This window comes from Ursus americanus, chromosome 2, assembly GCF_024610735.1.
Source record: "Ursus americanus isolate L20-20 chromosome 2, mUrsAme1.1.p, whole genome shotgun sequence".
NCBI lineage: Eukaryota > Metazoa > Chordata > Mammalia > Carnivora > Ursidae > Ursus > Ursus americanus.
The window spans coordinates 6389477-6402795 of record NC_142128.1 but is presented as its reverse complement, the minus strand read 5'-3'; the positions used below and the strand labels follow the sequence as shown (position 1 = coordinate 6402795).

General features: G+C 44.4%; 1 protein-coding gene across 1 annotated transcript; it reads left to right on the top strand.

Moving 5' to 3' along the window:
* The first annotated feature begins 2776 nt into the window (after positions 1-2776).
* ZNF394 (zinc finger protein 394) lies at positions 2777-12752 on the top strand. The gene is made up of 3 exons (XM_045773873.2): positions 2777-4861; positions 7011-7146; positions 11652-12752. The coding sequence occupies exons 1-3, from the start codon at positions 4409-4411 to the stop codon at positions 12731-12733; spliced, it is 1671 nt and encodes a 556-aa protein (XP_045629829.2). The 5' UTR covers positions 2777-4408; the 3' UTR covers positions 12734-12752.
* Positions 12753-13319: the final 567 nt, after the last annotated feature.

Here is a 13319-nt window from a genome sequence, read left to right as displayed (position 1 = left end):
GAAGAGGGAGAAGTAGGCTTCTGGCTGATCAGGGAGCCCGATGTGGGGCTCAATCCCAGGACCCTGAGATCATGACCTGAGCTGAAGGCAGCCGCTTAACCCACTGAGCCACCCAGGCACCCCTGGTTTTAATATCTCTTAGGGCAAATGCCCCCAGTTGTGTTTCTTCTGTATTTTTGCTTAAGTTCTTTTCCAAATTTAACTTTAGATTCAGTTTTTCTAGTTCCAGAGAGAAGTCTCTGTTGGAATCATTTTTAATTTATATTCACTTAGGGAGAATTGACTTTCTTACAAAGTTGATTTTCCTATCCAAGAACATGGTATGTTTTTCCCTTTGTGGAAAAAAAGCCTAATTTTGGATCCTTCCGGAGTGTTTTAAAGTTTTCTTCATATATTTTGCACCTACTTGTTATGTTCATTCCTAAGTATTTTATCTTTTTTATTAATATTGTGAACTGGGTTGCTCTGTTTTTAAAAGTATGTCTGTTAGTTTTTGTTACATAACAAACCACACCAAACTTAGCAACCTAAAAAAGCAACCACTTATTTTGCTTATGACTCTGTGGGCTGGCGATTTGGTCCAGGCTTGGCTGGGTGACTTTTCTGCAGGGCTCCTTTTTTCTGTGGTCAGCTGCTAGTGAGATAAGTACTTCTCCCTCTGGGGATTGGCCGATTGTCAGTTGGAGTGCTAGGAGGCATATGGGCCACACGTTCCCCATCACCCAGCTGCCTAGCTCAGACTTGTTCACTTGGTGGTGGCAGGTTACAAAAGCAAGAGACCAGAAGTTTCAAAGATTCTTGATCCCAACGCTTGAAACTCAGTGTCACTTCTGCCACATTCTGTTGGTCAGATCAAGCCACAAGACCAGCCCAAATTTAAAGGGTGGGGAAATAGACTCCACTTCTAGAAGGGAGGAACAGCAAAGTGTATTACTATACTTTTTGTTTTACGTTTTTGGCCTTTTTTGCAGTATACCACAATAATATACTCTCAAGAGGAAAGAAAAGGATGATGATCCAGTTAGTACTGGAAATCTCTTTTTCTTCCTCCACAGAATTAGCTTTTTTGAATTGTGCTTTGGTACTCGACATCAGCTAACATTGAAAGGGCATTAAAATCCACTAATTTTATTTATTAAGAGATCTTAAGATACTGTCCACTATGTCATACAGTGTCCTTTTCCTGGGCAGTCATGGGAAATTTCTCTTCCTACTTGGTATCAAGAATAGCTGGATTTTCCCTAAGTTACTATTAAGAGTTTGCTTTTACCCAAGACACACTGCATATCATGTAACTGATCTTGTTTTCCTCTTGCATTGACTGCTGACGCTTTTCAGAGCCAAATTGTGAGCTATCTTTTGCCAGTACATAGGAGCTTACAGTAGGCAACTTGTAATCTCATTTTATCCCTGGCCCCGTTTATCCTTGCCCCACTTTTAAATTATTTTCCCAATCATTTTTTAAAGGTGAGACAGTGTATCATGATTAGAGCCCATAGTCACACAACCCAGAGGCAGGAGCTGGTAGAACCTGACTGATAATCAGCTGTTGAGCAGACCACCTGATGGGAGGGGGAATGTAATGCTTGTATTGCCCTCACAGTACTTGCTATTCACTTCCAGATTCCATAATTAGTTATATAAATGGATATTTTCTGAAGCTAGGTTTGCCTGTACTTAGGAATTTGCATTCTGTCCTTAATTTCTTTGTCCATCCTTGGCCACCTGGCCCTAGTGGAAGTCTTGTCCCGTAATACTGGGAAAAGAACTTTTGACATCCTGCCAGATTGTGGTAACAATCCCACACAGATGAATAAGTAGACTTATACAAAGCTTCTGCCTTCCAGAGACTTTCAGACCATTTGGAGAGATCAGATATAAACGTGGCACCAGTTATGTCATTAAGTTATTGTATATTGCTCCAAATTTCTAGAATGACAATCCTGAGCCTTGAGAATAATGAAGTTGTTTCTCTAGAAGTGGATTTGTCATAAAGATATATCCCGAAAAATCTGCCTTCACCTCCTTCCTGCCCTGTTAATGTCTAACCAAAACAGATCACAGACTAGTACAGCCACTTAGCTGCTGAAGCATGAAATATGGGTTGACTCCCTGTGCTTTTGCACAACTTTTGGATAAATCATTAGTTTGTAATTTAAACTTTTTTTTAAAAGATTTTATTTATTTATTTCACACAGAGAGAGACAGCCAGCAAGAGAGGGAACACAAGCAGGGGGAGTGGGAGAGGAAGAAGCAGGCTCCCAGCGGAGGAGCCTGATGCAGGGCTCGATCACAGAACGCCGGGATCACGCCATGAGCCAAAGGCAGACGCTTAACTACTGAGCCACCCAGGCACCCCATGTAATTTAAACTTTAGTCCATAGAGTTGTCATATGGAATTCTGACCTTGTCTGGGACTTCGTATTCATAAATCAGGATATTAATTGTACTTATTTAAATAGATGAATTTTTAAAATGAATTTACCACAGCATATGACTTGGATAATTCTTCACTTGTTAAACAAATTATGCAGATGATTTAATGTAAATGTTAAGCTAATATACAGTATTTTTCATTTCATCTGCATGATTTGTTTTCTGAACATTGTTGAAGTATAAATGGATATGAAACATGTAAAACATGATAATTGTATTTTTATTATATATTGTGTTTCTTGAAGCAAGAAAAAAAACTACTAGAAAAAAATCTTCCTCTATTAAATAACTAGATTATTTTCTGCTTCTGACTTTTCTAACTACATGGGATCCAAAGGTTAAGGTATCTCCATGAAACTTAAATAAGTCTTTGGTATTTATATTTTCAAACATACTATAATGAGGAGTTACAGTCACATAATAAGTCCTGGGTCAAAATAATAACATCATAAATTATTTTTATTTTTTTTTAAAGATTTTATTTATTTATTTATTTGACAGAGATAGAGACAGCCAGCGAGAGAGGGAACACAAGCAGGGGGAGTGGGAGAGGAAGAAGCAGGCTCGTAGCGGAGGAGCCTGATGTGGAGCTCGATCCCATAACGCCGGGATCACGCCCTGAGCCGAAGGCAGATGCTTAACCGCTGTGCCACCCAGGTGCCCCAACATCATAAATTATTTTTAAATGAAGTTTAAAAATGACCAAAATTCCAAAATTCCTATTGCAAACTGAATTAAAGTTTAGCTTCAAATGCTTGGAGGCAGGATACCTGTGGTGGAGCTCCATTCCTTCCACAGTTTCCCCTGAAATACAGCTCTGCTTCACATTGTCACACAAAATATTTATGTATCCCGGTAAGGACAAAGGTAATCTATTTACACACACTATTTAAATTTTGTGCTGGTCAGAAATGTTCACCTGATCACTGCTTCTCAATTCGTGTGTATACAAATCACCTGGGGATCTTTTTAAAATAGAGTTTCTGGGGCGCCTGGGGTGCTCAGTCGGTTCAACCTCTACCTTCGGCTCAGGTCATGATCCCAGGGTCCTGGGAGGGAGGCTACTTCTCCCTCTCCCCCTCCCCCTGCTTGTGTTCCCTTTCTTGGGGCCTCTCTGTCAAATAAAATCTTAAAAAATAAAATAAGTCTTCAGCCCACATGGATATTTTAAGCGTTGATCTCCTAGGTGAGGTCTTTCACCTTACCCTCCCCATCAGCCATGCTGATTATTTCCACCCCTGGTCATATAAATGTACTGTTCCTACATGCCAAAGTATTGCATTTACCACCCTGTCCTGTAACGATCTAAGCGTCTGACTCTCTAGGAGACTGAGGATAGAGACTGTTTACTCAGTTTTGTAACTGTAGTGTCAAGCAGGATGCCTCGGCGCGTGGCAGGTACTCTACAAACCTTTCTTGTATAAACAAATACCACATGGATGGATGGTTGTTTACCACTCACTGTACAGTTGGATTTTTATCTTTTCATATAACAAAATTTACAAAACTTTATTCACGGACAATGTGTTTGAAAGTGACATTCAAGTTGTAAAATAAGAGTATCGTTTAGTTCTGTTGAGCTAAACGACTGTAAGCTCCTCCAGGAGGGTGCACAAACAGTATCTCTGGCAGGGGCGGGACGGCAAACCACCGAGATGGACCTCACTCCTCCGGGGCGCCTAGACAGGGCCCGGAAATGCCCGGGAGGGGTAGGCGCCGCAGGGAGTCGGTGACGCACTTCCGGCACGGTTTTCAGTACTTTTTGTCACGGGCCGAAGCGGTTTGTGGGTGGAATACCTGCGGGTGGGAGGAGTATCCGAGGGGGCCGGGCAGGGTAGGGCTCTGTTGGGGACTGGATAGTCGGGAGCCGCTGCTCTGGGGAGGTCCGATGAGTTCCGAGGCATTTTGCAGGGTTTGCTGTCTTGTCACCTGAAGGCAGAACTCCGGGAAAGTCAGCACGCGTCGGAGGAAGATGAGTTCGAGCTTGACCGCAAGTCAAGTCACTGACGCTGAGGCAGGAGCCTGGATGGCAGCTGCGAGGTCCAGGGTCGCTGCGCCGTCTCTGCGTGATGGACTTTTGATAGTGAAAGTGGAGGAAGACTCACCCGGAGGTCAGGAGCCCGACCTGCCCGGGGACTGTGAGGATCCGGAAAAGTCGCGACAGCGCTTTAGGCGGTTCCGTTACCAGGAGGTGGCTGGACCCGAAGAGGCGCTAAGCCGGCTCAGGGAACTTTGTCGCTGGTGGCTGAAGCCCGAGATGCGCTCGAAGGAGCAGATCCTGGAGCTGCTGGTGCTGGAGCAGTTCCTGAGCATCCTGCCCCGGGAGCTCCAGGTCTGGGTGCGGAGGCACTGCCCGCAGAGTGGGGAGAAGGCTGCGGCCGCGGTGCGCGCTTTTCAGAGAGCGCTTGATGGGGCCTCACCCCAGGTGAGGAGTGAAAGTGTTCTGGTGGCGGGGGTGTAGGAAATAGAGGCGTACGGGATGCCTTGAGTTTCAGACCTTCTTTCCTTATTACATTTTGTCTGAACTTCAGGATGTGTATGGAACTTTCTTTTCGTGGCAAACAGTGACAAGTAAATCTATCCAGGAAATGGTCCTCGAGTTATAGACTTCTGAGCACAAACCAACATGGGAGTATTGTTTACCCATTGTGAGACACCCTCCTGCCTAACGATTATTTGGGGAAGAAAGATTCAGATGGAAAGTGGCTTGATGTCTTAACTACGTAAGCTAGAACAGCAATTCCCTACCACTTTGTTTTACTTTTTATAAGCTTAGCGACCCCCTCCTGCTACAGTTGATAATGGTACTCCGGAGAGGGGAGAGGGGCTATAATGGAGTTAACTGATCATGCCTATGTGATGAAGCCTCGATAAAAATCCCTAAAGTGTGAGATTCAGAGAACGAGTTGGTAAACACATCCATATACCTGGAGGGTGACAGACCCCAACTCTGTGGGGACAGAAGCTCCTGCGCTCTGGACCCTCCCAGACGTTACTCTGTATCTGTTCATTTGGCTGTTTATCCTTTATCATATCTTTTTGTAATAAACTGGTAAACCTAAGTGTTTTCCTAAATACTGTGAGCTCTTCAAGCAAAGAGTCAAATTGGTAGGGGAAGGTCATGGGAACCTCTGATTTGTGGCCATGTCAGGTAGAAATTGTGGGTAACCTAGAGACCTGCTACTTGCAGTTGGCTTCCAAAGTTGGGAGGGGAGGATAGTCTTGTGGGACCGAGCCCTTAACCTGTAGGATCTGACTCTATATCCAGGTAGATAGTATCAGAATTGAGTTAAACTTTAGGACACCCAGGTGGTATTACAAAATTGCCTGATGTGTGGAAAACCCCTACATCTGGTGTTCAGAAGTGAAGGAGTATTGTAGGGAAAGTATTCAGAGTATTGAGAGTGGAAGAGACACAGGAGTGTGGTTTTCCTTTACAAGGAAGCAGAGGAGAGGTTCAGGAAAAAACAAATTTTATTACAGATCTTAGAAACAGGCACAGCATGACGCTCAGAGCTTCCTGGGAAGGACAGCAGGGGTGGTCAGGAGGCAGAAAACTGGAACATAAGGGAAGGTGTAGGCCAGAGCCTGTACTGAGGTTTCCCAGTGAAAGACAAGGCAGGACAGGGGGAAACAGTTTAGGATTGGTGGGTTTGAATAATTTCAGCAGGCTCTAACCTATAGGGCTGGTCCCTAGTTGGCCTTTTACGTGGTCCTAGAATGAAGAAAGTAGAGTGTTGCCTCCTGGAGTATATAGGCCAGGTAGAGAAGATATGGCTTGAGATTAAGTAGTCTTGGCTAAGCCTTTTGCTCTAAGAATTGACTAGCCCTGGGAAGGGCAGTCTCCCTAACCAGAAAGAGTTTTTTTAAGATGTCAAAACATAACATACAGAAAATTTAAAAAATATTTCCCTTTCCTGTCGTTTAATGAGAGATCCTTGGAGTCAATTTGTGACCCATCACTGAAACCTAGGCAGACATCTCCCCACACCAGCGTTAGAACCTTCCCTGTCTAAGAACTGTGGCTTTACCTTCTGTGAATGGTCAACTTACCTCCAAATAAGCTATCTCCAAAGATCGTCTTGCTGGATAATTATCTTACTGTGCAATGGTCAAGGGAAGGGAAAGTACATTTCATTGAACACCTGCTGTCAGTGAGCTTCCTTCATCTTAAGTTATTTGTATGCGTTTCACACATGAGGTAAAAGAGGGTCAGAGCCAGCACTGGAATTTGGGACTTCCTGGTTACCTGCATATTTTTAATCTATATCAGATTTCCATTTTGATAAATCACAGTGATATAACTCAAAGGAAGATTTTGCTCTTTCCCCACATTAGTGTAGACCGTCCACAGAAAGCCTTTTCAGGATAAGAGAATTTCAGCCTCTGTCTCTGTTACTTTGAAACTCCACTCAGTACAAAACTTACTGGAAAAGACTCAACAGCCATGGTGGTTACTTGATTCCCAGGGCTTCCTGCAGACTCCTCTGGAGTCTGGCCTCATCCTGAGATTAGTGGTCACTTATGCTGTCCTGGGACAGCAGGCCCTGAGTGGAGGCCTCGTGTTGTTTCAGGAGTTGGTGACGGTTGACAATGCAGCTGTGTCTCTAACCTGGGAGGAGTGGGATCGTCTGGACCCAGATCAGAGGGACTTCTGCCGGGAGAGCGCACTGAAGGGCTGTAGAAACACGGTCTCGCTGGTCTCGCCAAGTAAGTGCTGACTTTGTTTCAAGCTGTGTGGGATTTGTGGAGGGCCAGTCACCCACATAGGTTGAGAGCTGTTAGCGTCTCTTCTGTGACCCAACAGGACCTTGCTGTTCTGTATTGGTAGGTGGTAGATTCAGCTTTTTATTTTGGTTCGTTTTAAATAAAGTACATACGGAAAAATAGAAAAAATATAATGGGCATCTGTGTATCTGCCACCCAGGTATATCAAATTTTAAGATTTCAGTATTTTAATATATTCCTGTACGGTTCTTTTGCACCTTGCCTTTTTTCTCCAGCGTTACATTTTTGGGATTTATCCATGTTGACACATGTAGCTCTCGTTCATTTTTTTTTAACACTTGTATATTTCATTGTCTGAGTAGTCCAGAATTCATTTATCCACTGTCCTATCAATGGACATCAAAGCTTCTAGTTTTTCACCGTTACAAATAGCATTACATCAAATATTCTTGAGTCATTCTGTGTTCATTTACAGCAACTCCTAAAGAGAATAAACTTAGGCATGTTTGCCCATCTTGCTGTTCAGAAGGACTGTAACCTATTGCTGTAACCTATCAGCAATATGTGAGAATTCTTTCTCTACATCCTTGTCAACATTTGGGGTTCAGTTGATGGCGTGATGTTGTAACACAGTAGCTCACGTGTTCCTTTTGAAATACTGTATTACATCACACCTCTGCTCAGAACCTGCAGTGGCTCTCTATTTCACACAGAGTAAAAGCCTAATATGACAAGGCCCCATCACCCTGCCCACTTTTCTCCTGCTCTGCCCCTCACTCACTGTGCTTCAGCCCCATTGACCTTGCTGCTCCTTGAACATGGTGAGCATCCTGCGTCCTGTTCTTTCTCTATTTGATCCTTCTGGCTGGAATAGTCTTGCTCCAGATCTCCACTAAGCAAACTCCCTGACTTGTTTCAAGTCTTGCTCAGATCTCAGTCATCAGTGAGGCCTGACCTGACCATCTGCAGTTTGCCTTCACTGTCTCCTCCTCCCACACTGCTGACTGGTCCCTTACCTTCCTTGACTTAGTCCATAACATTTATCACGCTCTGACTTCTTATATAGCTTATTTTACGTTTATTTTATTGTCTGACCACCCCTTCTAGAATGTAAACTCCACACTTTTAGTTTTCTCTGGAATGAATAATGCTTCGTTTTGCATGCACTGCTTTTCTAGCTATTGAAAGTGAGTTCACACACAGGCTCCCTGTTAAAAATGTAAAACTGTATGTTCAAATGTATCAGATACGCCATCAATTTCATACTCCCCTTGGAGGAATCCTCCAGAAGCTTCTGCTCCAGTGTGAATGGGCTTCTCTCCAGGCTTGTTACACAACTGTTGTCCCGAAACCTTCTTTCACTATATCTCTGGAATTCCTTTTCTCTTTCCTAGACCCCATACCATTCTCATCCTTGGTTTACCCACCTCAGTTTGATGGAGAGCATCTTCCAGTATCTTCTAGAGAACATATACTCAGGATATTAAGTTTTTGAAGGTTTGCACATCTGAAAATGTCTCTATTCCTCTCCCATATCCAGATCATAATATGGCTGGATTCCCATTAGAAATGATTTTATCGACAGGGTTTCTGGGTGGCTCAATTGGTTAAGCATCAGACTCGATTTCGGTTCAGGTCATGATCTCGTGGTCATGAGATCAAGCCCCATGTCAGACTCTGGGCTCAGCATGGAGTCTGCTTGGATTTTCTCTTTGACCCACCCCCTGCGGGTGCTCCCCTCACCCTCTCTCATAAATTACCATTGAATTTTGAGGACCGAATATCCTTGGCTAGCTTGCCGTGTTGCTAGAAGAAATTAGATGCCATTGTGATATTTTATCCTTGGTATGTGATCTCTTTGTTCTGCATAGAAGCCTTTAGGATCCCTTCTTTATTCCTGCTAACGTAAAGTTTCAGAATGAATGTGACTTAATGTGAGGGGTTTTTTTCTTTTTTCTTTTTTTTTTTAAAGATTGTATTTATTTATTTATTCGACAGAGATAGAGACAGCCAGCGAGAGAGGGAACACAAGCAGGGGGAGTGGGAGAGGAAGAAGCAGGCTCATAGCGGAGGAGCCTGATGTGGGGCTCGATCCCATCACGCCGGGATCACGCCCTGAGCCTAAGGCAGACGCTTAACCGCTGTGCCACCCAGGCGCCCCGAGGGGTTTTTTTCATTCATTTTCCTTATAACATAGACACCCATATCTATGAGTTGTGAGAAATTTTTTATAGTATTTTTTAAAAACTTATCTATTTTTTTAAAGATTTTTTATTTATTTATTTGACAGAGAGAGACAGCCAGCGAGAGAGGGAACACAAGCAGGGGGAGTGGGATAGGAAGAAGCAGGCTCCCAGCGGAGGAGCCCGATGTGGGGCTCGATCCCGGAACTCTGGGATCACTCCCTCAGCGGAAGGCAGACACCTAACGACTGAGCCACCCAGGCGCCCCTACTTATCTATTTTTATCTCATTTTTTTCCTGTTTTCTTTCTGGGATTTCTTTTATTGGATGCTGGAACTCGTGGACTGATCACATTAGGTTCTTCCCTGCTCTTTCTTTCTTTCTTTCTTTCTTTCTTTCTTTCTTTTCTCCCTCCCTCCCTCCCTCCCTCCCTCCCTCCCTTCCTTCCTTCCTTTTAAGATTTTATCTATTTATTTGACAGAGAGAGAGGGAGCATGCAGAGTGGCAGGCAGCGGGAGAGGGAGAGGCAGGCCCCCCAGTGAGCAGAGAGCCTAACTCGGGGCTCGATCCCAGGACCCTGAGATCATTACCTGAGTCGAAGGCAGACACTTAACTGACTGAGCCACCCAGGTGCCCCAAAGCTTTTTTTTTTTTTTTAAGATTTTAAGTAATCTGTACACCCAACCTGGGGCTCGAACCCACAACCCCAAAGAGTCACATGCTCCACCAAATGAGCCAGTTAGGTGCCCTCTGCAAAAGCTTTTTTTATTTTGATATCATCCCAATAACTTATTTTTGCTTTCGTTTCCCTTGCTTCAGGAGACATATGTAGAAAACAGCCGATTCAGACAAATTACTGCCTGTGCTGTCTTCTAGGATTTCTGTGGTGTCAGGTCTCACATTTAGGTCTTTAATTCATTTTGCATCTATTTTTATGTACGGTGTTAGAAAGTGATCCAGTTTCATTCTTTTACGTGTAGCTGTCCGGTTTTCCCAGCACGGTTTATTAAAGAGACTGTCTTTTCCCCACTGTATACTCGCGCTTTGTCTGTCATCGAGTAATTAACCACACAAGCGTGGGTTTATTTCTGGGCTCTCTATTCTGTTTCTGTGCCAGTACTGTACTATTTTCATTACTACAGATTTGTAGTGTATCTTGAAATCTGATATTGTGATACCTTCAGCTTTGTTCTTTCTCAGCATTGCTTTGGCTGTCAGGTGCTGTTTTATTTGGGAATTCCCATATGTCAGGCCTGGGCTGGCAAGTTTTACCACAGAGAGATTTATTCAACAATTATTTTGAGTGTCTGCAGTAAGCCAGGTGCTGTTCTTGGTGTTGGGGACATAATAGGGAATAAAACCTATGAAATTCCTGCCGTAAAAATCCCTTCCCTTTCTGTCTGGACGGTGTTAGCTTTGGAGCTCACAGTTTGGGGCATAAGCAGGAAACAGTGCACTGAGGTTCTCCCAACTGTGTGTCCATTTTCACTTGATTCTCCCGATAGGAAAGTGGTCCCCATCCCCTGTTCTCATCTGTGCCCAATGTCCCCAATTCAGAATATATCTGGTTCAGTCTCCCTGGAGTGTAAACTGCAAAAATTCTGGATTAGGGTGGAATCCGGTGGCTTGACTGCTCCTTTAAGACTTTCTTTTTTCTTTCTTTTTAAAAATATTTTGTTTATTTATTTGATGGGGAGAGAGACAGCCAGTGAGAGAGGGAACACAAGCAGGGGGAGTGGGAGAGGAAGAAGCAGGCTCCCAGCGGAGGAGCCTGATGTGGGGCTCGATCCCAGAACGCCGGGATCACGCCCTGAGCCGAAGGCAGACGCCCAACCGCCGTGCCACCCAGGCGCCCCTCCTTTAAGACTTTCAGTCTCTCTGAGATTTGTCTCCCACCCAGACCCTGCCTCCAGATAATGGAGACACGTTGTGTGTTTGTTACTATAGCTCATCACATGAGTAGAATTTCTCTTTTCAAACTATCCTTCATTCATGGGGTACAGGCTGTCCTGCCCTTCTTGATACCCCTTCCAGATATGCCTCTATTGTGACATAGTGACTCCTAGAACAGTGGAGTGGGCAGGGAGAAAAGAGACGGGTTTGTGGGTGTAGGCACAAGTATAAAAGGAAAGAAATGGGGTTCGTACTGGTAAATATGAGCATATCTGACAGGTTGATTAAAATAATTTAACTTGGGGAGTGGTTCATGGAGAATATTTTGGGGGGTTATTTTACTGCAGGTGCTTGCTTGTTTCGCTCTTGCAAATGTTAGCCTTTTTTTTTTTTTTCTTTTTAATGTTCCAGGTTTGGAAACCAGAACGGAGAACAAAGAATTTATTCCAAAGCAAGAAGTTTTAGAAGAAGTAGAGCCACAGGGGCAGCTACAAGAAGGGTCCCACAGGAAGGGTCCCCTGTTTTCTAGGTGTGGTGATACCCACGAGAACAGGGTAGAAAAGCAGTCAGGAAATCCCTCACTGCTGAAACTTGAAAATTCTCCTGAAGAGGAAGGACTCACCCGCACCACAGATCTCAAGAATGATCTGACAGAGGAGGGAGACTCCAAAAATAATGAATTTGGGAACAGTGCCCAAAGTTCAAACTTTGTTCCTTGTCAGCACATCCAGACAGCAGAGAGGCCCGTTAACAGGAACAAACAGGGGGACAGTTGTAAACAGAGTCGAGACACAGTAAAACGTCAGAGGGTGAAACCTCACAGCTCTGTTGACAGTAAGGAACATTCTCGAAGGGCAGGTCTTTCTGAGACCCAGCGGCAATTCCGTGAAGAAAGGCCTTACAGATGTGATCACTGTGAGAAGAGTTTCAAACAGCGTTCTGACCTTTTTAAACACCAGCGAATCCACACGGGGGAGAAACCCTATGAATGCCAAGAATGCGGGAAGAGCTTCAGTCAGAGTGCCGCCCTGATTAAACACCAGAGGACACACACGGGCGAGAAACCCTACACCTGCCCCAAATGTGGGGATAGCTTCAGACAGAGCTCACACCTCAACCGGCACCAGAGAATCCATGTTGGAGAGAAACACTTCAAGTGTAACGAATGTGGGGAGACCTGCCGCATTTCCAACCGTTTCAGACACCAGAGGATACATAAAGGGGAGAGACCCTATACGTGTGAAGAATGTGAGAAGAGCTTCAAACGGTGCTCAGACCTCTCTAAACATCAGAGAGTCCACACCGGCGAGAAGCCGTATGGGTGTTCTGTGTGTGGGAAACGTTTCAGTCAGAGCGCAACCCTCATTACACACCAGAGGACTCACACTGGAGAAAAGCCTTATAAATGTCTTGAATGCGGGGAAAGCTTTAGACAGAGTCCACACCTTATCCGACACCAAAGGATCCACAGAAATAAAGTCCCACTGTTTTGACGTGGCTGCTGCCTGGCTATTTTGGTTTGTTGGTTGGGTTTTTTCCATTGTCCAGAAACTACATCCTTTGGCATTTGGAGTATTTCAGTTAATTGTGGATCGTATTTCCACAGGCTTCACACCCAAGACAGATCAGTCAGGCTGACTGGAGTCTCAGTACCTACCCAGCTAGAGCACCGCAGTGAGGCAGGAATGCGTAAGTGGGGAGCCCTTCCAAAGGATGGTCCCGTGGAAGGGCCTTCTGACGACAGCAAGGACTGACATGTGACAGTTCTGTCCTTGTCTCTTCCCTCTTCTTACCTCCACTTTCGGACCCAAACCTTGCCCACTCCACTTACTTCCCCGAGAAATATTTTAGTCACTTAGAATTGTCTTTCCACCTCAATGGTGCACACGATTTCAAATACATGATAATCCAAAACACCATGTAAAGTTAGGTGCGTGCAAGAGGCATTCTACGTTTTTTACTTTTTTAAACATTAATTTTGCAGAGTTTCTCTTTCTTCCCCAATCTAGGAGTTCAGTTTTATAACTGCCTCCCCTCTGTCCAGCTGGAGCACCTCTGTGGTAGTAATGGTGGAGGGCC

Bases quoted from the DNA above. Each gene is read 5' to 3' on its own strand.
- ZNF394 (XM_045773873.2), top strand. From the start codon at position 4,409: ATGAGTTCGAGCTTGACCGCAAGTCAAGTCACTGACGCTGAGGCAGGA. The intron at 4,862-7,010 runs GTGAGGAGTGAA...GTGTTGTTTCAG, and splicing joins TTGATGGGGCCTCACCCCAG to GAGTTGGTGACGGTTGACAA. The intron at 7,147-11,651 runs GTAAGTGCTGAC...TTAATGTTCCAG, and splicing joins GGTCTCGCTGGTCTCGCCAA to GTTTGGAAACCAGAACGGAG.